Source organism: Camelina sativa, chromosome 11 (assembly GCF_030686135.1).
Source record: "Camelina sativa cultivar CO46 ecotype springtype chromosome 11, ASM3068613v1".
Lineage (NCBI taxonomy): Eukaryota > Viridiplantae > Streptophyta > Magnoliopsida > Brassicales > Brassicaceae > Camelina > Camelina sativa.
Window position 1 is genome coordinate 3102604 of NC_141890.1, and position 26432 is coordinate 3129035.

The 26432-nt window shown below is 36.8% G+C and overlaps 6 protein-coding genes across 6 annotated transcripts; 5 read left to right on the forward strand and 1 right to left on the reverse strand.

The window, feature by feature from the left end:
• The first annotated feature begins 674 nt into the window (after positions 1-674).
• On the forward strand, positions 675-3766 carry LOC104721383 (receptor protein kinase-like protein At4g34220). The gene is made up of 2 exons (XM_010439351.3): positions 675-2858; positions 3009-3766. The coding sequence occupies exons 1-2, from the start codon at positions 1169-1171 to the stop codon at positions 3575-3577; spliced, it is 2259 nt and encodes a 752-aa protein (XP_010437653.1). The 5' UTR covers positions 675-1168; the 3' UTR covers positions 3578-3766.
• A 17-nt stretch (positions 3767-3783) lies between these two features.
• On the forward strand, positions 3784-5908 carry LOC104721384 (putative carbohydrate esterase At4g34215). Its single transcript, XM_010439352.3, has 3 exons — positions 3784-4544; positions 4987-5186; positions 5638-5908. The coding sequence occupies exons 1-2, from the start codon at positions 3954-3956 to the stop codon at positions 5176-5178; spliced, it is 783 nt and encodes a 260-aa protein (XP_010437654.1). The 5' UTR covers positions 3784-3953; the 3' UTR covers positions 5179-5186; positions 5638-5908.
• A 1034-nt stretch (positions 5909-6942) lies between these two features.
• On the forward strand, positions 6943-10192 carry LOC104721385 (D-3-phosphoglycerate dehydrogenase 1, chloroplastic). The gene is made up of 4 exons (XM_010439353.3): positions 6943-8019; positions 8298-8785; positions 8876-8971; positions 9318-10192. The coding sequence occupies exons 1-4, from the start codon at positions 7461-7463 to the stop codon at positions 9987-9989; spliced, it is 1815 nt and encodes a 604-aa protein (XP_010437655.1). The 5' UTR covers positions 6943-7460; the 3' UTR covers positions 9990-10192.
• A 6-nt stretch (positions 10193-10198) lies between these two features.
• Positions 10199-11659, forward strand: LOC104721386 (stress enhanced protein 1, chloroplastic). The gene is made up of 4 exons (XM_010439354.3): positions 10199-10626; positions 10720-10833; positions 11087-11265; positions 11382-11659. Exons 1-4 carry the CDS (start codon positions 10581-10583, stop codon positions 11484-11486), a joined length of 444 nt encoding a protein of 147 aa, XP_010437656.1. The 5' UTR covers positions 10199-10580; the 3' UTR covers positions 11487-11659.
• A 406-nt stretch (positions 11660-12065) lies between these two features.
• On the forward strand, positions 12066-13722 carry LOC104721387 (cyclase-like protein 1). Its single transcript, XM_010439355.3, has 6 exons — positions 12066-12583; positions 12668-12712; positions 12816-12888; positions 12992-13089; positions 13187-13257; positions 13406-13722. The coding sequence occupies exons 1-6, from the start codon at positions 12214-12216 to the stop codon at positions 13529-13531; spliced, it is 783 nt and encodes a 260-aa protein (XP_010437657.2). The 5' UTR covers positions 12066-12213; the 3' UTR covers positions 13532-13722.
• Positions 13723-13787: 65 nt separating this feature from the next.
• On the reverse strand, positions 13788-18082 carry LOC104721388 (V-type proton ATPase subunit H). Its single transcript, XM_087474100.1, has 12 exons — positions 17806-18082; positions 17360-17429; positions 17074-17199; positions 16819-16921; positions 16662-16734; positions 16382-16447; positions 16171-16288; positions 15632-15793; positions 15175-15300; positions 14845-14970; positions 14506-14685; positions 13788-14397 (listed from the first exon to the last, which is right to left on the reverse strand). The coding sequence occupies exons 2-12, from the start codon at positions 17387-17389 to the stop codon at positions 14149-14151; spliced, it is 1359 nt and encodes a 452-aa protein (XP_087330226.1). The 5' UTR covers positions 17390-17429; positions 17806-18082; the 3' UTR covers positions 13788-14148.
• Between the last annotated feature and the right edge of the window lie 8350 nt (positions 18083-26432).

Genomic DNA, 26432 nt, shown 5'->3' on the forward strand with positions numbered 1-26432 from the left:
CCAAATAATATTGGACCACTCGGGCCTTGTTTTATGCTTTATATTCGTCGACGGGCAACACTGAAAGCTATGCGGCCGTTGCCTTCCTCACTCGTCGCTTTCATATTTTTTCTCCTATAGATTTTTATTTTTTTTACTTTTAGCTGTAACTTCTATTATATTTGTTTACATGGCTAAATAATTTTCTTTGTTAGACACTTTTAGACTCGGGAGTAATTTCTTGACCAAATAATGTTTTTAACTTTTTCAGTTTTCTGGAAGACTGAGAGTGTGCCAATTTTAGATGTGTGAACATTTTACACAAAAATCAAACTTGTAAGGTCATTTTTCCAAATTTATTATAGTTTTTTTTTAATAATATATATATAAAAAGATGAGGATAACTGACAAGTCAGTTTGGTGGTGGTCCCTTGTTTTGTCTTTTGATTAATGTATGGTTCATTTCATACGAACCCCTCTGTTTTGGCAAACCTATAACGGGATCTTCTTCTTTTTTAACTTTTAAATTAACGTACTGTATATTAAAAAATGGCCAACGTACTAAATTAACATACAATCATTTATTAATGGTCGGTGATTGTACTTTAAAAGCTTTTTTATTAGACCTAATTTCCGGAAAAACTATAGATAAGTAAAACTACTAATGATAATTATAATAAGGATTTGGGTTTACTACTCAAAACTAACTTTAATTATAAACTTTTCTTTTTACATACCTCCTCAACTGTTTACTATTTTTAGTATTTTCTTATAGTAAATGAGTAAATAAACCAAAAAGCAAACGGTGATCGTAATAATTCTGTCTCCCATGAATTTGCTTTTTTTTTTTTCTGAAAGACAGAAATATTTATAATTTTGTATATGCGAATATAAAAGGCATTTACAGTTTTACACTGATGAATAGTGATCCAGAATCATTGATTCTACACCTTGTCCCATGTCAAGTCTAGTCAAAAGCTTCTTTCATCAACTCCGGCTCATTTAAGATTCTCTCTCTCTCTCTATCTCTCTCTTCCCTTCACCATCTCAGAGATTGCTCCAATATCTCACAGATTTGGTGACCAGAACAACTTATCACTTGAGTGGTTCAACCTCTCTTTCTCTCTGCTATGAATATGCATAGCCATATGTAATAATTAGAGAGGGAGATACCAAGAACTGAAAAACCATGACTTCCAACAGAAGCAATCTCCTGTTCTCATCAGTCCTCTTCCACCTTATTCTTGTCCCCACACAACTCCAAGCTCTTAACACTGATGGTGTTCTTCTGCTTGCTTTCAAATACTCCATCCTCAGTGACCCTCTCTCTGTTCTACGCAACTGGAACTATGAAGATGCAACACCATGCTTGTGGACAGGTGTCACCTGCACGGAGCTTGGGAAGCCTAACACTCCAGACACGCTCAGAGTTACAAGCTTGGTACTTCCAAACAAAAACCTGTCGGGTTCCGTCACTCCGGACTTGTTCTTTCTGCCGCATCTAAGGATCTTGGATCTGTCCACCAATTTCTTCAACGGGTCACTCCCTGACTCGGTCTTCAACGTCACTGAGCTTCAGAATATTTCCCTTGGAAGCAACAATCTCTCTGGTGATTTGCCCAAGAGTATCAATAGTGTGATTAATCTCCAGCTCTTGAATCTCTCAGCTAACGTATTTACTGGAAAAGTTCCTCCCAGCCTCTCACTTCTGAAGAATTTAACGGTCATTTCCTTGACAAAGAACTCATTCTCAGGTGATATCCCAAGTGGTTTCGAAGCAGCACAGGTTCTTGATCTTTCCTCAAATCTTCTCAACGGCTCTCTTCCCAAGGATTTGGGAGGCAAAAGCCTGCATTACTTAAACGTATCACACAACAAAATCTTGGGCGAGATTTCTCCAGGTTTTGCAGAGAAGTTTCCAGCAAATGCCACAGTCGATCTCTCCTTTAACAACCTCACAGGGCCAATCCCTACTTCCCCTTCTTTACTTAACCAAAAGGCCGCATATTTTTCTGGTAACCAAGAGTTGTGTGGGGAGCCATTGAAGACTCTCTGCTCAATCCCTTCTACTCTTTCCAACCCTCCAAATAGCTCTGAAACTACCCCACCTGCAATAGCAGTTAAACCAAGAAGCTCACCTCCAAAGGACCCTCTAACAGAATCACCAAACCAAACAGCAAAAAGCAAGCTAAAGCCAAGCACCATTGCCGCAATCACAGTTGGAGATATAGCTGGTCTAGCTATCATTGGTCTACTTGTGCTCTATGTATACCAGGTCAGAAAACGCAGAAGGTATCCTGAGTCCAGCAGATTCAGCTTCTTTAAGTTCTGTCTGGAGAAAAACGAAGCCAAGAAATCTAATCACCAAACGCAAAGCACCGCGGATGTCGCAGTCACAGAATCACCAGATGCAAAAGCGGCATGCGGTTCATGCATAATCTTGACCGGAGGAAGGTACGACGAGACATCGACATCAGAGAGCGACGTAGAGAATCAGCAAACCGTTGAGGCATTTAGTCGAACAGATGGTGGGCGACTAAAACAGAGTCCTCAAACTCAATTGGTTACAGTCGACGGCGAAACTCGGCTAGATTTAGATACTCTACTAAAAGCATCAGCTTACATATTGGGAACAACCGGAACCGGAATCGTCTACAAGGCGGTGCTGGAGAACGGCACGGCGTTCGCGGTGAGGCGGATCGAGACTGAGTGCTGTGCGACGGCGAAACTCAAGGAGTTTGAGCGGGAGATTCGTGCCATTGCTAAGCTTCGACACCCAAATCTCGTCAGAATTCGTGGGTTTTGCTGGGGAGACGACGAGAAGCTTCTAATCTCCGACTATGTTTCCAATACCAGCCTCCTCTGTTTCTTCTCCGCCAGTAAGTTCCTCTGTTTCTTTAGGCTCACGGATTCAAAATTCACACTCTCCTCCTCTAACATACGCCCATCACTTTGGCACAGTTTAGTACTCTAATTCGTGAACTCATCAATTGCTTTTTAACACTCGTTTTGGTTCCTTCACAAAACAGGTAAGGCAAGCTCAAGCTCTTCGTCATTACAAAACCATCTTAGTTTCGAGGCACGGCTCAATATAGCAAGAGGAATGGCTCGAGGACTATGTTACATCAACGAGAAGAAACACGTGCATGGTAATATGAAGCCCAATAACATTCTCTTGAACGCTGAGAATGAGCCCATCATCACCGATCTGGGGCTAGACCGCCTCATGACACTGGCGCGTGAATCTCAAGTCACTGGACCAACACCGTACCAGCCACCAGAATGGTCAGCGAGCCAGAAACCAAACCCTAAATGGGACGTTTATTCCTTCGGCGTCATACTCTTGGAACTTCTCACAGGCAAAGTGTTTTCGGTGGATCAAGATATAGATCAGTTCTCAAATTTATCCGGTTCTGAAACGGAAGAGAAAGGCCGGTTCATGAGGTTGATTGACGGTCCAATCAGAAGCGATGTGTCTCGCCACGAGGATGCTGCAGTCGTGTGCTTTAGGTTAGGGATTGAATGTGTCTCTTCCTTGCCTCAGAAGCGACCGTCCATGAAAGAAGTGGTTCAAGTGTTGGAGAAAGTGAGCCTTTAAGATTGGTTGATCACTGTTGACGAGTAACCTAAAGTCGTTTATTACAATATATAGAAAGTGGATTTGTTATGTGTGTGTTTAGATGTGTTCAGTTGCTTACTTTACTGTCGCTTAAGGCTTAAGCTGTGTAATACTAACTCCTTTTGTACTTTGGTTCTAGTTAACCTAAAATAATAAATCGAATAAAAATCCCAACTGTATCCATAATCGTAACGAATAAAACCAAAATAAACCAACATTACCGGAAACACCGACAAACCAACCCAAACCGAACCAAGTTTCCGTTTAATGTCCACGCCTCATCATCATCTTCTCCGATCAACTCTGCTGCTTTACAAAAAAAGAATCTCTCTTTACTTTTTCTGATAACAAAGTTATGGAAGGAGGATCTACTACTTCCGGCGAAGTTAAACCGGAGAGGCAGTCTCCAATTACGCCAAATCAGATCTTTATTCTCTCCGGGCAAAGCAATATGGCTGGACGCGGCGGTGTCGTCAAAGACCACCACCACAACCGCTGGGTATGGGATAAAACCGTCCCACCGGAATGTGCACCAAACTCATCAATCCTCCGGCTGAGCGCAGATCTCCGGTGGGAAGAAGCGCACGAGCCGCTCCACGTTGACATCGACACGGCTAAAGTGTGCGGAGTGGGTCCAGGGATGGCGTTCGCGAACGCGGTTAGGAAACGGTTGGAGACAGATTCGGCAGTGATCGGATTGGTTCCGTGCGCTTCAGGTGGAACGGCGATAAAAGAGTGGGCGCGTGGGAGTCACTTGTACGAGAGGATGGTTAAGAGGACGAAAGAGAGCATGAAATGCGGCGAAGAGATCAAGGCGGTGCTTTGGTATCAAGGTGAGAGTGACGTGTCGAACATAGATGACGCTGAGAGCTACGGGAGTAATATGGACCGTTTGATTAAGAACCTTCGTCATGATCTCAACCTCCCTTCTCTTCCCATTATTCAGGTCTCTCTCTCTCTCCTTTTTCATTAACGAATTAAAAAGAGTTTGTCTTCCTTGATCGTATTTTACAATGAGTCTAATGCATTTGATGCTTCATTGATTTTGTTCTGTTTCCTCTATAATATAGAGAACTATGTAGATTTTGTTCTGTTTCTTCTGTTAAAAGATGTTACTGTCTCTGCCCTTGATTCTACAAGAAGTTTTACAACTCCTAAGCAGTCTTCTTCGTGAGATTTAGCTTCCATTTTCATCTCTATATAAGTACTTTTAATGGTGGAAGAGCTAAGTTGCAGGTTATGTAATCGTTATAAAGGTTGGAATTTGGAAGCTTTGGTGATAAAAAGTGATTCCTTTTTACAATGTGGATTGCTGCAAGTAATGTTCTCTTTTCGAAAACGGTTGGTCAGGTTTCCATGGGTTAATCTTGGTGGTTTGGTTGAAGCAGGTAGCAATAGCATCGGGAGGAGGATACATAGATAAGGTGAGAGAAGCACAGTTGGGTCTGAAGCTCTCGAACGTTGTCTGTGTAGATGCCAAGGGATTGCCGCTAAAGCCCGACAATCTTCACTTAACCACCGAGGCTCAAGTCCAGCTTGGTCTCTCCTTAGCAAAAGCTTACCTTGCCAACTTCTGCTAGACAATCAAGTAAGTTTGTGTTAAGCTTCGTGACTCTGTCCATATGTCTATATTAGTTGACATGCTATATGGATATCATAAGACTCTGTAATAATGGAATGGTAATCATCATTATGTTCAATGTTAAGACCAATTAGTTTGTTACAGAGACTGGTGGTTTATGAAATCAATGATTGTATTGATGGTATCAATTTGTATAGGTGGTAAGAATCTTTTAACAGCTCCGTGTTTAGTCCTTTATTCACTATAACTCTAGGATCATTGAAGTAACGAATGATGATTTCTCTGCACTCCATTATACAATAGGGTATATTTCATAGGCTATGAGTAACATGGAGCCTATATATGCCATTTTCTGATGATATTTGACGAACATATTGGAGAGTAGAATTTTAGCCGGCAAGGATGCAAAATGATGTTGTACTTGTGAATTGATATCTATATTTCTTTTATTTGTCAGGTTATCCAGGTCGGAGATCGGGAACTCGGTGAGAAATCACGGTCTTTTCCAGTGTTCTAGCAGAATTGAGATCGATAACTTTTAGTTCTGTTAATGTTTGTCTACTACTACGTCTTCCAAGAGGCGATATGCCGTTTAAGTGTGATGTTGCCGATTTGATGTAAATTTGTTATCTATATAAAGTACACATTACTGTTTGTCACATTATCTACATTATTGACACAGATTGGTAATATTTTCATAAATATGAATGACACGCCAAGTTTGTCCCCTGCTGTCGTATTGTTACAATCAAAATTTGTGAAAGATGAACTAAAATCGGCAAGTTTGTCCTCTTTTGTTTAGTTTCCGGTTTGCATCATTCAAAAGTCCCTTGTCGTTGACCAAGTGGCTATATTCGTACTCGTGTGTTCAATAATAGCGTTGTGCCATATACCTAGGCCACATATATTTCGAGATATACTTGTAGAAGGAAAGATCCAATTCTTTAACAAAAAAAAGAAAAAAAATATATATATATCTGAAAATACATAATACAGTATAGCTTAAGAAAATTAAACAGTAATACACGCGCGGCTGCGTTGAATAACAATAGTAAATGGGTTGTGGACAGGTCGACCTACCAAAAGGCAAAAACAATGCATCTAAGCAGTTGTGAACACACGAAAGCAAATATTTCACGTGCCAATAACTTACACTTACTCACAGCCATCAGTATATCCTTTCAAATATTCCCCATAATAGAGTACTGTGAAATTTGACCACCAACAAATAACATTACTGTTCTTTTGTATTTACATGTGTCATGGTGTGTAAGCCGACACAAACGAACCACTTGCCCTCAAAACTAAATTGGAGAGGTATATGTTAAAAGTAATTCAATTCAAATCTGAAGTCTTCAATTACTTTTCAAATAATAAGAAGTGCGTAGCTCGTTTACTAGTGGTGGTCCCGGACCCTTTATTATTACTACTACTTGCTTTCAAGCATGGACACTCACGCACTCTCCTGCAATGTTGTTGTTTAAATAGGTATAACAAAACTCCTGCTTTATTTCAAAAAGGATTTCGATCTAAACACAACAACTGAATACTAATCACCCCTCTAGATTCAATAATTTATATTGTTGATTAGTTTCTTTTGGTCTTAAAATTATAAACGCATAATACTTAAATGTTAACGCAGGTTTTGATTCAACGACACAATATTATTACAAACTACTTATATAAACCTGCATTATTGAATGTTACTAAAAAATCTTTGTAAGATACTATTTCAAACCCGGGGAACTGATCTGCCACTGCCAGACATCGTCAGGACACCCCACACCACAAGACAGTAAGGTTTCCAAATCTCTCTCTATTTGCATTGCCAAAGATCTAATCGAAGCTGTAAATATTTTTTTCTTTTTCCGGTAGATTCGATTTGGTCGTAATAAATTTAAGATCTTATTCTTTGTTTTTTTTTTCTTGGTCAGAGATATCAATTGTAAGATACTTGTAAAAAATATGTAAATAAAAGTTGACTATTCTTCAAAGTTTACATTCCCCCAAATCATTTTTTTCTTCGTTTGCGTATTTTTTTTGTTCCGGTAAAAGATGAAACGCAACAATAGGAAATCACAAAACCCAAAAGTAAATCACACTCGCGAGAAAAATGCGCGTGAGATGCCATCGCCTTGTTCCAAGTAAAGTATATCACAATCACACCAAACCCCTGAGCCGACTATAAAAACAACTTTTAGATCTCTCTCCCTCGTCTGTTTTGTATACTCAGCCACCAACTATTTTTTTTTCACTCTCACCACACTTAAAGCGGTAGCAATGTCAGCCGCCGCCGCCGCCGCAGCTTCCTCGATCTCAGTCGCCACCAATTCTTTCAAGAACGTGACTCTCTCCTCCAGATCGCCTCTCCCATCCGCGATCTCCGTCGCTTTCCCTAACCGTGGACGCAATACTCTTCGCCGGCGGTTCGTTCTCATTTCGTGCACCGCTGGAGATGGATCTAGACCTACGATCCTTGTTGCTGAGAAGCTCGGTGAGGCTGGTTTAAAGGTTTTGGAGGCTTTCGCTAATGTGGACTGTTCGTATAACATGACTCCAGAGGATCTCAACACTAAGATCTCCCTCTGTGATGCGTTGATCGTGAGGAGTGGCACTAAGGTTGACCGTGCGGTGTTCGAGTCGTCTCGCGGACGGTTGAAGGTTGTTGGACGCGCTGGTGTTGGGATCGACAACGTGGATCTGAGTGCAGCGACTGAGTTTGGTTGTTTGGTTGTCAACGCCCCGACGGCCAACACCATCGCTGCTGCTGAGCACGGAATCGCTCTTATGGCCGCCATGGCTAGGAACGTAGCTCAATCTGATGCTTCTGTTAAGGCTGGTTAGTATTTTTTGATTCATCTCCTACCTTCCATACTTGGCGAAGTATTTATTATTGGTTTTGTTATTTTTTAATACCTGTGATTGATGGCATCTTGACTTTACAAATTTATATCATGAGCTTTCCTTTTCCTGTACTGTTTTTGTTGACGATGTTGTAGGATTGTGACATTGGATTAAGCTTTTTTGGCTGTTTCTTTCCGAATTGAGGTTTGATGATTCTTGTGTGTGGAGTGACCTGTAATCTTGCTGACTTGTTGATGTATCTTTGTATTGCAGGAGAGTGGAAGAGGAACAAGTATGTGGGTGTTTCACTTGTGGGCAAGACTCTTGCAGTGTTGGGATTCGGGAAGGTTGGGACGGAAGTTGCTAGACGTGCCAAGGGTCTTGGTATGCGTGTGATTGCTCATGATCCCTATGCCCCAGCAGACCGTGCACACGCCATTGGTGTTGATTTAGTGAGCTTTGATGAAGCCCTCGCCACTGCTGATTTTATATCTCTTCACATGCCACTTACGCCAACAACATCGAAGATACTAAACGACGAGACCTTTGCCAAAATGAAGAAGGGAGTTCGCATCGTCAATGTTGCTCGTGGGGGTGTTATTGACGAAGACGCGTTAGTGAGAGCTCTGGATTCTGGCATTGTTGCTCAGGCTGCACTTGATGTTTTCACAAAAGAGCCACCGGCTAAAGACAGCAAGCTCGTGCAGCACGAGAGGGTCACTGTGACACCTCATCTTGGAGCCAGCACTATGGAGGCTCAGGTGTGCAATTCATTTTACGGTTAAGGTGATATTTAATCTTGAGTTTGCTGTTTGGCTTCTGTTATTTAGTTGGTGTTTTGGCTATGACAGGAAGGAGTTGCCATCGAAATTGCTGAAGCTGTTGTTGGAGCTCTGAATGGAGAGCTTGCTGCTACTGCAGTCAATGCACCTATGGTTTCTGCTGAGGTGAGCACTGGCTTGTGCTAGTAAAATACACACATTTTGGTGTTGTTTCAAAGAGGCAAACTTATTAGCCTATTTGCTATATAGATCTATTGTAGCTACCCTAGGAATGAACGTAGCAATTTATATGTGTTCTGAGTTGGTTAGAGAGAAGTTAATGTGCGGCAAAATTGTTGAAGTGAGGGTAGGTTTTCTAGGGATTTGTTCTAAGAGCCTCATAATCAAGCTTCTCCTCTTTGAAATGTGAATTGGATTAAGACTAGCAGGTTTATAGCTTTGTTCTTAACAGATTCCAGTTGGAAGATTTCAATTGTTTAAGCTTAAGCTTACATCACACTCTTATCTGCAGGTTCTAACCGAGCTGAAACCATATGTGGTTCTAGCCGAGAAACTAGGAAGACTGGCAGTGCAATTGGTGGCCGGAGGAAGCGGTGTGAAAAACGTGAAAATCACATACGCCTCAGCAAGAGCCACTGACGATCTTGACACCAGACTTCTAAGAGCCATGATCACCAAGGGAATCATCGAGCCAATCTCCGACGTATATGTCAACTTGGTCAACGCTGACTTCACAGCCAAGCAGAGAGGTCTCAGACTCTCAGAGGAACGTGTTCTCTTGGATGGTTCACCAGAGAGCCCGTTGGAGACAATAACTGTCCAGCTAGGCAACGTGGAGTCCAAATTCGCCAGTTCGTTGTCTGAATCAGGAGAGGTGAAAGTGGAAGGAAGGGTTAAAGACGGAGTTCCCCATTTGACAAAGGTTGGATCGTTTGAGGTAGATGTGACTCTTGAAGGTAGTATCATATTGTGCAGGCAGGTGGATCAACCTGGTATGATCGGAACAGTCGGAAGCATCTTGGGAGAGTCTAACGTCAACGTTAACTTCATGAGCGTTGGGAGAATCGCACCGAGGAAGCAAGCGATTATGGCGATTGGAGTAGACGATCAACCAAGCAAGGATACACTAAAGAAGATTGGGGAAATCCCAGCGGTTGAGGAATTCGTTTTCCTCAAGCTCTAGTTTGTTGTGTTGTTGATTCTTGAATATCTTGAAGCTTAAATTTCACGAGTGAGGATTTGACGTTGTTTGTTGGTTTAGGCAATAATGTTATTTTGGCTTTCCTTACAAGTTTTGGTTACGTTGAGACTTGAGAGTAGTTGTCTCTTTGATGTTCAAACTTTATGGTTTCTAGTTCTATTATGAGTGCTTCTTTCTTCTCTGAATAATTTGTTTTTTCCTGATCAATTCCTCGAAGACACTTTCGTAAAAAAACACTTGAAAAAATGAAAACCGTAAAATTAAAGCTGAACTTAATAGGCTTGGGTTAAAATTCGATTCGGTAGGTTAAATCATAATCCGGTAAAATTAGTTTGGTTTGGTTCAGATATGGTTCGGTTTTGCATTAGTTTACGAAACGCTGCCGGTTTTGTAAAAACTGTTTAGCTCAATGAAACAAGATACGAACTTGAATGAGTGGAGAGAAAACACGTGTCGTCAGCTAGAACAGATAATTCTGAGAAAGGAAGACGAAGGATTTTAGTTGAAGAAGGAAGAAGGAAGAAGGAAGAAGGAAGAAGGAAGAAGAAGAAGAGTGTTGTGATAAAAAAGAAGATGGCCTTATCTCAAGTCTCTGCGTCTCTCGCTTTCTCTCTTCCCAGTAACTCTCTCTTTCTCGCTTCCTCTAGTAGTACTCGTCTCTGTAATGTATCTGACTAGTTTGGGATTATTATTATTATTATTATCTGACCAGATTCTGGCGCAATAAAGCTAGCCACAATCCCAAACCATAGTTCTACTACTTGTCGGGTTCATGTTCCGCAACTTGCTGGAAGCAGATCCACCTTCGCTTCTGGTTCTCCTCTATGTACGTCTTCCTTTGCCCCTATTGCAATTCTCTATATGCAATTCTCTGAATTTAAGTTTTCGATTGAAATTTGGGGCTTCTGGGCACCCTAAGCAGCTTCGTTTTTGGAGGTTTGGATTCTTTTGAGAGACTTAATTCGTTTTTTGAAGTAGCTTTGTGCAATTGCCTTGGTTAGCTGAGTAAATCTGGGGAAAGATATGAAAATTTGTTTCTTTCATTTTGTGATTTTGTGTATTGTCTTTGTCCGTTTCAGTACCAGTGAAGTTGAGTATGACTCGCAGAGGAGGAAACAGAGCAGCATCAGTTTCAATAAGAAGTGAGCAAAGCACAGAAGGAAGCAGCGGTTTGGACATATGGCTTGGTCGTGGCGCCATGATTGGCTTTGCTGTTGCCATTACTGTTGAGATTACCACTGGTAAAGGACTTCTTGAGGTATGTAGTATACACATCAAAATCTGAGAATTTCGCTTCTGAAATTAAAATGAGAAACTTTGAGAAAGTGTAAGAAAACCATAATAATAACTCAAGATTTGATTTTTGTCTTTCAGAATTTTGGAGTAGCAAGTCCATTGCCTACGGTTGCTTTGGCAGTTACAGCATTGGTTGGTGTTCTAACTGCGGTTTTTATCTTCCAATCTTCTTCTAAAAACTGATTAAAAAAAATCTCATGCCGCCGCCTACCATTTTGTTGTATTAAGATTCTTGTATCATATATCTCTCGACTTCTACATTCATCAGTTGATATATCTTACATCTTTTTAGTTTTTGTGTATCATGATTGTGACTACAGTTGATATCCTATTAAGAGTGTTTTGTCTTTTGTTCTGTTGATCTGTGTTTATGTAATCACACAACTATGCTGTCTGGTTACTCGGAGACAGAGTAAGAAGTCATTAGACACATAATATTGGAGGCAAAATCATTTTTTAAAGACTTGAGCACACAATTTACTTAGAATCAATAAGTAAACTAGTAAAGTAACATCAAGCAATGAAGCTCTGTACATGTATTTATGTCTTGCTAGTAATGAAGTTCAACATGACACACTACATATATATATATATATATGTCTTGCACTCATCAAAATCCAATTCAATTTCCTTAACTCTCAATTAAATAATTGTTTTCTTCCGTAACGAAAAAAAATTCTAATTTTTCTTATATCTGAAAAGAAACGTGGATAGTTAAAAACCAAGCAAATATAATATACTATCAAAAATGAAAATATGAATATTTTCAATATAGATATATTGCAAATATTATATACTTTTTGTCAATATAGACGGTTTAGCAAAACTGAAAAGTCAAAGAAGACTTTCTTATTTAAGCTGAAAGCTTTGATTGATTGAGTTGAACCCGTTAACCCGCCGACCCGAAACAATGACCCGCTCCATCCCCAATCTCCCTCTCTTCATCCTCGCCGTTACACTCTCCCTCTCTTCTTCCCTCCTCGGCCTCGTCCGCTCCGATGATCCGAAACCAATCCGCCGAGAGGTTTATGAAGGAGGTAAGATATACGACATCAGCCACCGTTACACGCCGGAGATGCCAGCTTGGGAATCATCCGAAGGATTGGGAGAGTCTTTCCTGAGATTAGCCGCGAGTATGAAGAACGGATCTTTCGCCAACGTGTCGGAGATGAAACTATCTGTTCACTCAGGAACTCACGTGGATGCTCCAGGTCACTTCTGGGACAATTATTACGACGCTGGTTTTGATACCGATTCACTCGACCTCCAAGTCCTTAACGGTATATATCTTGTTTCTTGAACTTTTTGTTTTGTCGTCTTCGTAAGTTAAAGTTTTGTTGAAATTGGGTTTTTTTTGTGTAAAGGTCCTGCTCTGTTGGTTGATGTTCCTAGAGACAAGAACATTACTGGTGAGTTTGTTTAACTTTTTGTAACCAGTTGATGATTTGAAATTATGGATCTTTGTCTTAATGCTTTATGTTTTGTTTTTGGGTTTGGTTGGATTATAATTAGCTGAGGTTATGGAATCGCTTCATATTCAAAGAGGTGTTCGTCGTGTGCTCTTTAGAACCTCCAACACTGACAAGTAAGTCTCTCAATATATATTAAGAGTGTGTGTTTTACCAAAATGTTACTGTGAACTCGTGGCTTACTCTAACTCTTGTTTTCTCTGTGGTTGAAAAATCCAGGCGGCTTATGTTTAAGAAAGAGTTTGATTCAAGCTTTGCTGGGTTCGTGACTGATGGGGCGAAATGGTTGGTTGAGAATACTGACATCAAACTTATTGGTACGACATGTTTAGCTTTTCTTTATGTTCATTGTGTTTCTTTAGCTTGTATTACATTTTCTGAATCCGGTTATATATTCTGCATTGTGGAATCCAGGGCTTGACTATCTTTCCTTTGCTGCTTTTGAGGAATCACCTGCAACACACAGGGTTATTCTTAAGGGACGGGTGAGTATATCTTTCTCTATATAAAAAATAAAGTATTCATTTACCTTTTATAGCTATATCTCACTGAACAAGAAAGTGAGAGAGATAGTTCGTTAGATAGGTAGGCGAAACGACATCTAAACGTGTGAGATACACATGATGATTTCAGGATATAATCCCTGTGGAAGCGCTGAAGCTGGATGGTGTGGAGGTAGGAACATACTCGCTTCATTGCTTACCGTTGAGATTGGTTGGAGCGGAAGGAGCACCGACAAGATGCATTCTCATCAAGTGATTCAATTCATCTTCTTCTTTGTAAGCTCTTCAGTATACCAAGCTGATAATGAATAATATGTTTCTTCTTACTTGTTAGAACCCATGAAGCAGTTGTTATAGATGTGATGATTCAGTTGTAAAAGGAAGCATAAATGTGTTTGTGTATGTATGTATGACATTATGTTTTGTAATAAAATTAGACGAAACAAACTAATGTGTTTCAATATAGCCAGTTGTGGAGAATGCTGAATCTAATTAAACATGCCTAACCAGAGTAAATCAAAAGGTAATCTCATCTCCATAAAAGCTGAAGCTCTCACATCATACAAACAAACTGGCCTTAAAGTGTCTCTCTGCAACAATAGCATTCTTCCTTCCTTAAGGTTTCTTTATTGAATAAATAAATACAAAAAAAAAACAACCCAGAAATTATTTAATCACACAAATAGCAGATTCTCCAGGGAAAGTAATAAACAGATGATGGTCTTGGAATATGTAGAATCGAAAGAAAGAAAAGAATAGCATGCAGGAGTTTGGAGCAAGATTTTTGTTTTGGACAGGGGAAAAAGGAAACACAAACAATCTGTGTGTTGTGTGGTTGCATTCCGCTATACTGAAAGAAACATGCAAGTCCCATCAAGCTTGCAAGAAGCTAGCGTATTTAGCACCCAGGAGAAGCCTCTGAATGCACAAGAGAGCGTTCTTGGTCACCTCAGCGTTCTCGTGGTTCATCAGCTTCATCACTCGTTCTTTTGCCTTGAGGTCTGCTACTATCACTCTCCCTGCTGCATGGTACTGTATGAACTGTGAGATATCAAAGCATGCCACCGCCAATGATCTTGGATCACTTGACGTGTCCAGGATTGTGAGGAGGACCCTGAGTATCTGCATCCACAAGTTTAGCAAGTGGTTAGGGTTGTTGTGAAGGGCCAAAACAGGATTGAACCAGCCCGCTCCAAGCACTACAAGTGGGTGTTCAGAAGAGAAGAATACCTGGAAGTCGTTCTCCTCAAAGCTTGTAACATTCTCACGCCAGAAATTGGCCTCTTTGTGCATTGGGTTCCAGTCAAGATGGCCAAGAAGCACCTCTTGCTTATATTTGTCAAAAGAACTCAATTTCTTGATCTTGTCTTTAAGCCCTTCTTCTAGTTGGTTCAGTGCATCCAGCAAGTCCTTTACAAATTCAGAATTTAAAGGGTTTAACTATCACCATATACTAAAACACACATCTAATGTTACCGGCATCACTTATGACTTATATCACCAGATTTAGCAGAAAATTAAGAGATTCATGTTCCACAGAACAGCTAACAAGCATTTCAGTTGTCTTACCTCGTCACTCCATGCTTGTGTTTTTAGACTGTGGATAATATGTGGGAGTCCGAGATCAACCATCTGGGCACCAAATGTACCTTTTGGAAGCAAGTTCCTGAATGTCAATATGACCACCCTGACAACCTGTAAGACAAAAATACCGTCAGATCATTAAACAAGTGCATCGCACCACATTTATGCAAATTAATGATTCAAAACAAATAAAAGAAACAAAAGTCTCGGTATTGTGTGACAGAGATTCTGACTGATCAACCAAACCATGTCCTATGATCTTTTAAGTAATTGCAGGATAGCAATGACCAAGTCACAAAAGAGAACGTTGCTCACCTTTTCCTTAGTCGAGCTTTTAACCACTTCCGTGAGCCTTTGCATTGTCCTCGATGTTGCCAAGTACTCTATTGCAGGTTCATAATAGGACAGAAGCCAGACACAGAGACATGTTTCATACAGAAGCTGTCGGTTGAAAGCACACAAATCACATGAATTAGGTACTGCGAAATTATGACAAAGAAAAAAAAAGAGCGGTGCTTCTTCCTTCTGAAAACTGAAACAGAACTATTTCAAAGTTTATTAATTTGTTCAGCCCACATTTTAGAATAAGGGAGCTATATAAATCAATAGATTTCGTAGTCAGTCATTTGAAAATGAAGTTATTTCCCCCAGAGTGTCTGTCTAGCCATTACCTTTCCCCTTAGAACTTTGCATGATTTGGAAACTTATTGACTGCTTTAGTGGACTTTTTCACCGAAAAGGCGAAAACTACTTCCATTAGATATTTAGTTACCTGGATAGACTGCTGAGTGGATGCTGGGGAAATTAAAGGTACAAGTAACTTCACCCCATCTGTCTGAACAAACGACGATCTGACAACAGGTTCCTTAAGCAGTGACGACAGGCAGCTGATTGCAATTGGAGCACCACGAGTAGGATGAGAAGGTTGCTTCAACTGCATATCAAAATTAAGGATTGATTATGTCAAAATATAAAAGGTTCCTTCCAGATCACCAAATTTGCATCTATTTACCAAAATCAAACACTTCTGCATACACAAAACAATTCTTTGTTTTCGATTGAACTAATTTGGTTTTTGTTAGTGCTTGCATTTGTGAAATAAACAACGGCTTGGTTGGGTAGGGAAAAATTGTTATTGGTTATTTCCACAAGAAACAGAATATATTAACCATCTAAGTCTTTCCTACAACTTGAGTTCTAGTTCTACCAATGGCATTGTCTATAAGACTAACACTTAAACACTAATGCAAAACCAACATAAACTTGGAAGAAAATATAGTGGAAAGAGAGAAAGAGATAAGAAGAAGAAACCTGAGCACAAAGCCATTCCACCAACCCCTTGAGTACATCATCAATTGTAGTAATCTGTTTCTTTGAGCCCGAAGCTTCTCCAGTAGCAATAGCACCATTACCAGATTTTGGCCTAGCACTATATGTTGAGAGCAGAGAAAGACCCGCCAAGTTAATGAGGTTGTATGTTACATTCATATTTTATAGAAGTATGATAAGCAGTATTGAATACCTTATTGTCCAGGCAAGGATCTTGCAGCTTTTTTCTTGAATGAACCAATTTCCCTTCCAAAGCAACCTGAAAGAGGACATATATTTTAGCTTGCATACTTGTAAAGATGATATAGGCAGTCGAAATCAAGAAAAAATAATGTAGCTAAAAGCAGTTTCTCATCCAATGGAGATTTACATATTGTATATGTTTGTGAGAGGAAGATCGTATATAAAAATAATAAACTGAAAAGGGTCAAGTGATAGAACAGACAAGCAAAACTTTTGCAAAAGGGAGTCACCTCAGGAAAGGCTCATAAGTATCCTCATGTGCCAAAGATTCATCATGGAATAATCGAGCTCGTGTTGGGTTTGCTGGAAAACAGTTGATGTATCAATATTAGTCAGTAACTAAAAAGAAGAAAAAGGGAAACACATAACATTCAAAATTTTATATACCTGAGAGCATTTCATAGATCAAAGCCAAAACATATTCCACTGTTTCTTCCTTGAAAATATCACGTAAGATGCTAACAAACAGTTGAACATAAGCTGGACCATCCTGCAATAACGGCATCAACATATCACTTTATAATAATGACAAGGTAAAATGGTAACATGGCCACTAAATAACACAGAGAAAGTGACTCAAGTAATGAAAGAAAGTCTATGGAAGGAGAGAAAAAAAAAAAAAAAGAGTTGTAGAAAAAATACTTGATCGAGCAACTGTGCCCTTTCACTTTCAGATTTCTTATCATAGCGTCTTAAGAGCTGGAGACCTTTTGCTGAAACCAGCTTAGTGTTCATGTAAGTCTCCCATGGAATGTCCCTTTTCAATACCTGCAGAGTAAAAATAACAACAACAGAAATTACAAAAATCTGAAAGAAAAAAAAAACACATCAAAGATCTACAATGACGGTCTGCATCTTCCTGTTTCTAACTTGTCATATCATTCATGTATAATTACCTAAAGAAGTTAAAAGACATTGGATCACAAACCTGCTCTATACTCAGCTCCGCTTGATCCATGGATAGTTCAGAAACTTAAACACCACCACTTGAGATTGAACTGAATCAGAACAAACATAAAATCATGTATAAGAGATGGCTTAGAAATATATTTAGACACACCACAAAAAGAAAGATCTGATATCAAATTCGTTAGCATCGTTGCACAATCAATCAACGAGAATGCAAAAACAAACACGTTCTACAAGCATCCATTGAAATGTCAAGGATAACAAAAAAAAAACTTGGATCCCAGATCATGTCCTGTAGCAACGCAATTCGAATTTCAATGTACAAGCATTCGTAGCTAAAATCGATTGAATCGGAACATAAGATCCGATCACTTCAAAATCACAGAAGAGCGAGAGAGAGAGAGAGAGAGAGAGAGAGAGAGAGAGAGAGAGAGAGAGAAATCGAAGGAGAAGAGCATTATTAACCTGCAAGACTTTTTGATCTAGATGAGAGCGGAGAAGACAAAGTGAAGGAGGATCTCTTCTTCTTCTTCTTCTTCTTCTTCTTCTTCTTCTTGTAGAAAAGATAAGCTTTCGTCTCTCAAAGTGGAATATGAACCATGGGAAGGATTTTTTGACAAAGAGAAGAGTCTCTCGAGGCGATCAGAATCAGACGCGGACAGTTCTCTCTCTCTCTATTTTACTCGAATCCCAATATTACCCCTCTATTTACTCAATTATTACGACGATGCTGGACTTAATTATCAATCGATCAGAAATTTAGAGGATGTAAAGGAAATTTACAGAAATATGAGGATCCGAATGCAACTTAAAGAAGTATAAATACAGTACCTGATTGAAATAAGATAATATATATTTCAAGAGACAACTTTTTTTATTCATCTTCACTTTTGAATTCTTTTTGACTACAATTAACTTTTATATATAAATATTTAAAAATTGGTTTTGTGAATATTTGTTTCCATAAAAAATCATTGGTTCTTCATTTACACAATTTTATGTGGAATATACCTAAAGAAAAAACTAATAACTGACAAAATTTTATGAGTTATTAATGTAACCATGCTTGGTACTTCATTTACACAATTTTTTTGCGTAGCAGTTTCTCTAGAACATATATAGGTACTACTTTCTGTCTAATTTGAATTTTAGAACTTATTAGTTCAAATTAGCTCCATAACTTGCTCATGTGTCGACGTTCGACTCTCCTTCCTAGCCAGACCATTAGATAAACTCTTAAGACCTGCTAACTACATTTCCTTTAATCAATGTAGTAGAGAAATTGTTTTTTTTTTAATATTATAAAATGTTCATACTAACGAAGGTATATTTTCGTTGAGATGACAAAGTATGATAGTTGTCTATTCCTCAAACCATGATGTTAGCTGTTGACTCACTTGATGCCACTGTCTAAATGGGCTTGGCTTCAAAGCCTGGTGAGGTAGTTGGTGACTTAGAATTTGGTTTCGAGAGTGGCTTAAACAAGGATGATATTTATTAATATCTCTTTTTATAATGTGAAAAAGGTAAACGTAAATAGTAGATAGAGGAATAAGAAGTCAATCTTAAGAGTGATAGAGAGAAAGATACCCACAAAATCTTTGTCTAATAACAAGAAATGCAAGACATCCTTTTGCAGTAATGATTGATGAGACAACTAAACTTACTGCATTACTTCATTCAAAATCAGCACATTTATGTTAGTATAATGGAGTATAATATTATTGGAAAACCGATCCTTTGCTTTTTTTTCTCTATTTTTTGTTTTGTCACAACTCTTTGAATTGACCTCGAAATTGTCATTGCAAGTAATTTCTTACCCACACCTTGGTAGAAAGAATTACTGACTCGCCAAATAATCTTATCGACTCAATTACTTTGTCAAGTTCACGTGGGTAAGTTTTGACTCGATGTTGTTTCTATTTTCGTTGATGCAAGCTTTGATTAAACCCTGCAAATATGTTGTGTTTGAATCTAGTTGGACCAGTCGGATTAAATATAGCCATCTAACATTCAACTATCCAAAAGATAAACTGTTTCTATACTCATTCAGTTTAAGTGGATAGATTAGACACTTAGTTATGTTATATATATAATAAAAATACATTTTTGGTCAACCACACTAATCTATGCTCACGAGGGTGGAATGGATTAGTTGCCAACTTGCCATACTAATCATAAAATACAGGAGCATAATAAATCTCTGCCGACAACAATCTAGAAACATATTTGATTTCTTAACATCAATTGATGTATTGATATCTTAGAAAATATAAGTTTCTCAACCAAAAAAAATCCTTGCAATTAATTTAAAATTTCAGTTGAACCCAAATTAAATTCTTCGTTTTTTTATACAATTGTACATCAATGGAAGAAAACGGTTCAAGAACATGTAAGAGTCCTTTTTTCTGTTCTTTTTTCCCCAATGAACATGTAAGAGTTCTTTATTTATACTAGTTAATAAATTTTAAATGTATCGAAGATTATAATCGTTAGAAGATTATACTTTACTCTTGGTTTCTATATGATTAAAAAAAATGAAAGGTAAAATTCAATAAATATCACAAGTACAAAGGTAGTAATGTTAGGTAAAAAAATAAGTTGAAATAAATCTTACAACTCATGAAGATAAAAAATGGATCGAAGCTCTGACTTTATTTAATATGTTGGCATAGTTTTGCTCATTCGCTTCCTCTGTCGAAATCCCGACATTTACTTGTTCAAGTAATACGTACGTACGACCCAACCGTCAAGTCCATAATATGCATTATACCTACATATCTCTGTCTTCCCTTTAGTTTTTTTTTTTTCTATGAACAAAGAGCAAAATGAATGAAGTTTTTTATTTTAGCATAGAGGACAAAAAAGATACTAAGTCATAATTTTGTGTGACCACGATTTCAGAGTGAATCGTTTGCCCACGAATTTGGACAACATGAAATACATATCTCGTGAGTTTCATCTTTCTTCTCTAACTGTTTGTACCATATGATGATTACCTTTACTCTAATACGACAATATGAAAATCAAAAATCCCAATATAACGTAGATAAATTTAAACGTTAGAATCCGATGATCAATATATAACTGGTTATATTACGTACATATATACTATGAACAGTATATATATTCAGTATACAGCAGCTTCTCTTCTTATTTCCAAAAACAAAACGAGTTATTTTCTCATCACTATTATCCTAACTTTGGTTAGATTGATATAAAGTTAAATATTACCTTACTAAAATGTTGGTAGATAGATAACAAACTAAATTTACAAGGCACTTAGAAGTTAGAATAATCAGAGAGGAAAGGGAAATGTGACAAGTAGAAGAAAACAAATTACTCGTGTATCCATAAGCTAGATAGCAACGTAAATTAATAAACATGCACTCCGCCTAATAGAGTAATAGGTATATTAGTTTATCCGCATTTACTCAACTTCACAGAATCACAATCATTTATATTAGTTTTTTTTTCTAATCTCTTCCGGTCAAATAATTAACTATAGTGATTATGTACACTTTTTATTTGATCGGAAATATGATATATATCTCCTAGATGCAAGAGCGTCTTGTGAGTATAACACATAAATCTCTCTTAATTGGTTCCGTTCTAGTGGATAGAAAGTAGAAACCAATTGCTGATTAAAGTAGTAATGTTATCACACTTATTTGATTGTATACTATATATTGAATGCATGGAGTGTATGTCAAAGTAACTCATTTTAGCATGGTTTAAGATAAGTTTAGAGTACTAGCTTCTGCCGAAATATTCTAATTTCAAACAGAAACTGTTTATTTAGCTCCAATCGATAAAATTATACAAAATTAAAAGAGAGAAAGTGTTTGGGAGAGTTTTGTATGCTTCTTGATGTTTCTTTGTGAAACCGTGAGACTAGAGGATTTGGCTTCATATATGAGATAGTGACCACTATTAAATTATATGGATACACAAATACCACATTGGATACCAGATTACACCAGTTGCAATATTGGGTTGGGTCGGTCACTATATATTTCATCAAACATTTACTCTTTTGCATTAGTTGTTAATTGTTACAGAAATAAAATGTTACGTATATTGGTTGACGATGGTCTAAAAAGGCTAACATTATCTGCATATCATATATATATATATGTACGGATAATTAAGATAACAGTACAGACTATACTCGTATAATAATAGACAGATATAATATGCATGTACATATGAGAAGTGTGGAGATAAAAAGCATACAATAATGTGAATCACGAAATAGAACAAGGGTTTGGGACCTGCAGTCTGATTTGTCTGAATGAGAGGGCCATAGCGACAGGTTCTGCATTGGCATGGCAGCTCACACTATACTCTTTCTTTTCCTTTTTTCGGATCAGTATTATATTCATTCGGACCTACTCCATTTATACCCATATATATTTTACATTTTGATTTTTCTATCATTATATTGCCATAATTGCTCAATTAATTACTAATCATTAGAAGAGATCTTTGGATGCATCCAATATATGTCTTGTGTTGCATGTTTAATTTTACATTTATTCTAATATTTTCATTTAAAGTTTGGTATTTTATTTTCAAAAAAAATAATAATAATTGGTGTAAAGATAATTGTTGACTATCGTAGCATTATGGTCAGTACGTACGTTGTTTATCAACGAAAGTTGAAATAATCTTAATTAGTTCTTAACTAAAAGTCTAAATCACAAGAGTTGTTATCTAAATTGCAAATCAAAAGTCAAAAAAAGTCCGATACTGACTTGTGAACTCTTTGGATGTAAGAAATAGCCAGTATCTATTTTCAAAAAAGAAATTACCAACCCACGTTGAAGCATATACATTAAAAACCTTATTGTAATCTCATATTTGACCCGTAAGACACTTAAATATATATATATATATATATATATATATTTATATGAGATTCAAATACAATTTATTTCATTTGTATTATTTGTTATAATATTCAACAGTATAACTTTCTTTTTGTTTTATTTACTGCATTTTGGATAACACTACAAGAAAACATAGCAGTTTTTGACGGTCAAATCAGTTGGGAAACGGTTGGAAACAAGCATTTCCAACCATTAACTAAAGACAGTAAATCAGTCGGTAATCGCTGGTCGGAAATTTATTTAGTTAAAAATCCGTCGGAAATTTCCTACCAAAAAGGTGGTTGGAAATTTGTTGGTAATAAATGGTCAGAAATTTGTCAGAAATATTTGACCGATTTCTGACGATTTAAAAGTGGTCAGAACAAAATTGCTGATGATTTTCCAACCGAAATATTTTCCAACCAAAAGTATTAAAATGTATGGATGCTAATAATTGATATTTAGAATTTTTATATCAAATTAAAATAAAATAAGAAATGTTATATAAATTAAAATTAGAAAGGCTAAATAAATAAGTCAAATTGTCAATTAAAACCAGAAAAATAGTTTTGAAAATCCCCCTTAAAATAATACACTTAATTAAATTAAAACATTAATCTATTCTTGAGTTTCTTCTTCATCTTCTTTTTGGATCTACTTTACTCTTTTCCTTTTTCTTCAATGGAGTTTCACACATGATCACTACCTTGAATTCTCCATGTTGTGACTTCATGACCAAATCTGCATAAAAGAGAAAGAGCAATTCAAATCACAAAAGAGAGTACATGACCCAAGAATCTAATTCTTGATTTTATAAACAAAAAAAACTAAACCATAGATCTGGAAAAAAAAATCCAATTCATTTTGAAACCCTAATTTTGATTTTAAAATCAAAGTTTCTAATTTGAGTAGAGCATCAAAATCAATGAAACTGAAAACCCTAATTAAACTGGTGTTCTTATGAAATCAACAAAATTGAAATCAATTCAAAGAATCTAAATATTTAAACATCTATGATGGAAGAAAAAATAACCTAAGCTGGCTTGGATCTGCAAGACTTGTCTTCCTTCTCTCCTGTACCATCAATTGATTCATCTGCTTTGAAAGATTTTGGTTAGAAAAAAAAAAAGATTTTGGTCAGAGAAGATGAAGAACGAAGAGATAGAGTAAAGAAGATAAAGAATGAAAATATAGAGAGAATGAAGGTTGTCTTTAATTAGGGTTGTTAGAATAATTTTGATCGGAATACGGTTGGTAAAAACTGACGGATATATTTGTTGGAGATTTCGTTGGAAATTACCGACTGATTTCCAATCGTTTTGAAAGGTCGGAAATTACTGACCAATTCTTGACCAAATATTAAAAGCAGTTGGAAAAGTGGTCGGAAAACGGTCGGTAAATACTGACGGATATATTAGTTGAAATGTTCGTCGGAATTTACTGACCGATTTCCAATCATTTAAAAAGGTTGGAAATTACCGACCGATTTTCAACCGAATTTTATATCCGTCAATTAACGGTTGGAAGTTGGTCGAAAATTTTACTGACCAATAAATCGGTCGGAAATTTGGTCGGAATCAACAATGTTTTCTTGTAGTGCAATGATTACTTGGGTTTATGAACCACCATGATAGACTTTGCAGCTGTGAGAGACAGAAACAATTTGAAGGCTAACACTTTTTATCACTCGATATGATTACATGCATGTGGCAAATTAATGAAAGTACATGTATAGTTTTGTTGGTAATGGGAGTCATGGTAAATAACGTAAGTGCAAACGCCAACAAACAATCAGATATGAAGCAAGCCGATAGAGCATACAAGCTTTTAGCCATGAAGCAAATTGTGCTCTTAAAGCTACATGCAAGTTGCAACGTATTTAAGGAAAGTCGTATGTGGTGGATATATATAGAAAACAATAATGCAAGTAGTGTGTGTTATTATTTTCTACAAGTGACAAAGGATATGGAGTTCTATAACCAAATTTTGATGTATTGCAATCTTCTCCCACGCATAACATTTTGACCATACAACCACATCCTCTTCCCTTCTCTGTTCATGGCTTTTTCAACTTACATAAAAAAGGAAAAGAAGAGTGGGAAGTAAAAAGGAAGAGACTAGGTCAAAAGAAGAAAATATTTAAGATATAAAAGGTCACAAAGGCATAGAGAATGATAAATATTATTCTATAATTATTGTTGTAGGGACACATTGACCTCTTTGCCCTTTCTCCAATGTTGGGTGCAAGCTGTTTTCCTTTTTCTGTTTCCATTAACCAATTTTTTCATTTCTTTTACCAATACAGATTTCTATTTTAGTAAACTGGAGAGTTTTCTTCAATATAAAAGCATCGATTTTAACACCTATTTATTTAAATAAAACTAACAAAAGAAATTCAAAGCTGACTATGAACAGTTTCACATCGGTTTGAGGAATGGGATGAATTTATGAATTATTCAATCGAGAAGAATTATACCATAAAGAAGATAATGCACATATATAATAATATATACCAAAGAATTATTTTCTTTCTTCGAAGCAAATAATTCTCTTTTCCTTTCTGATCGATCTATATCTTTGTTTCAGGCAAAAGAAAGAAATAATTTAATTTATTGGCAAGTCATTATATGGTTCACGAGATGCGTATGGTACCATGATATTGATAACATACCTTAAAGAGGAGAAGACCATTAGAAGAGACAAAAATAAAAAGGACAGACAACACATTCTCCACAACAGATTAATTTTTCAAATTTATTTTTATTTTTATTTGTAGTATATAGAAAAACGAATAACTACAAAGATTTTTTTGGTCTCCCATTATGAAAAACCTCCCGATTTCCACATATACATATATATACATCCTTTCTCACATTTCATTAATTCTGTAGCTACATTATGCCCTACCTCCAGATTTTCAAATTTATTTCATAATCTGTTACATTTATGGTAATGCAATGTGGTGGTCGATTTCTTTAACAAAAATAAAAAATAAATAATGTGGTCGATTTACTAAAATTTCAGTATTTTCAGTTTGATTGTGATATAAATTCGTACGTTACTTCGTCGTATATATTCACATACTTTGCTCAGGAACGACAGCAACAATAATTAACCTATGAACTGAAGATGATATACAAATATGAAATATAAAGAGTTATGTCTTTGCGTCTTCGCGTCTTCGCGAACATGGATGTGTGCTTAATTTGATAAACGTATTGCAAGATTACGTAAAGGGGAGGAGTTGATGATATGTATGACGTGAGGCTGAGCGTTAATAAACGACATCAGCTATTCAACTCTTTTTTTCTAAACAATGAAATGAATTGGGAAAAAATAAAAAATAAAATGACAAAAAGAACGATAAATCCCCAAAAGGAGAAAATTCGTGTCACACGTGAAAAAAGTTGAGATTTAAATTCTCGCTCTCTTTTGTTTTGTTTTGTCTTTTTTTCTATTGCTAGAAACAAAAGAAAGAAAAATAAAAGTCCAAAGAAAAAATAAAAGAAATTGGAAAAGAAAAAGTGTAAAAGAAGAAGGAGCGAAGATTCACCACCTTAAAGCTTGAAGGCACTTGTTTACTAAAAAAAATTAAACAAAAATATATTTCTCGTGATACAAAACGCATTATCATATAACCTTTTCCGTGATAACAAAAAAGGGATTTTATAACAGTAGTAGATTACATTACTATCTTCATAAATAAATAAACTGCTTTTTATAAACAATGTGGGTAACGTAGCAAAACTACAGTTTCATATTTGTTTAAAACAAAAAAAGGTTATTCAATTTGTTTTATCCAAAAGTAGAATTAATTGTCATATTGGCTTCTACAAATAAATAATTTTTACTTTGCAAAGAGACTGATTTTATAAGAACAGTAAAGATAATGTGATTTGATGTTAGTGACGATGAGTTGAAAGATATTGACCACGTGGCTTAATCCCAGGTGCTCAGAGTGGAAGCAGGTTTTACTACTTTGGTTTCTCGTCCAACCCACTCACCTCTGTACGGCGCGTGTAGTACACACTTCCTCCTTCTTGTCTCTCTGTCGTAATTAATTGTATCTACTGCTCAACGATCCTATTAAGTTTGCTCTGTTTATGTTAAAACGTTTAGTTATAATCATGTTTGTTTTCGAGAACTTAACATGTTCATCTAAGTTATTTTAACTGTGTTGGGTTATAGTATTGTATACTTTGGGTTTCGCCTAGGAGCAGG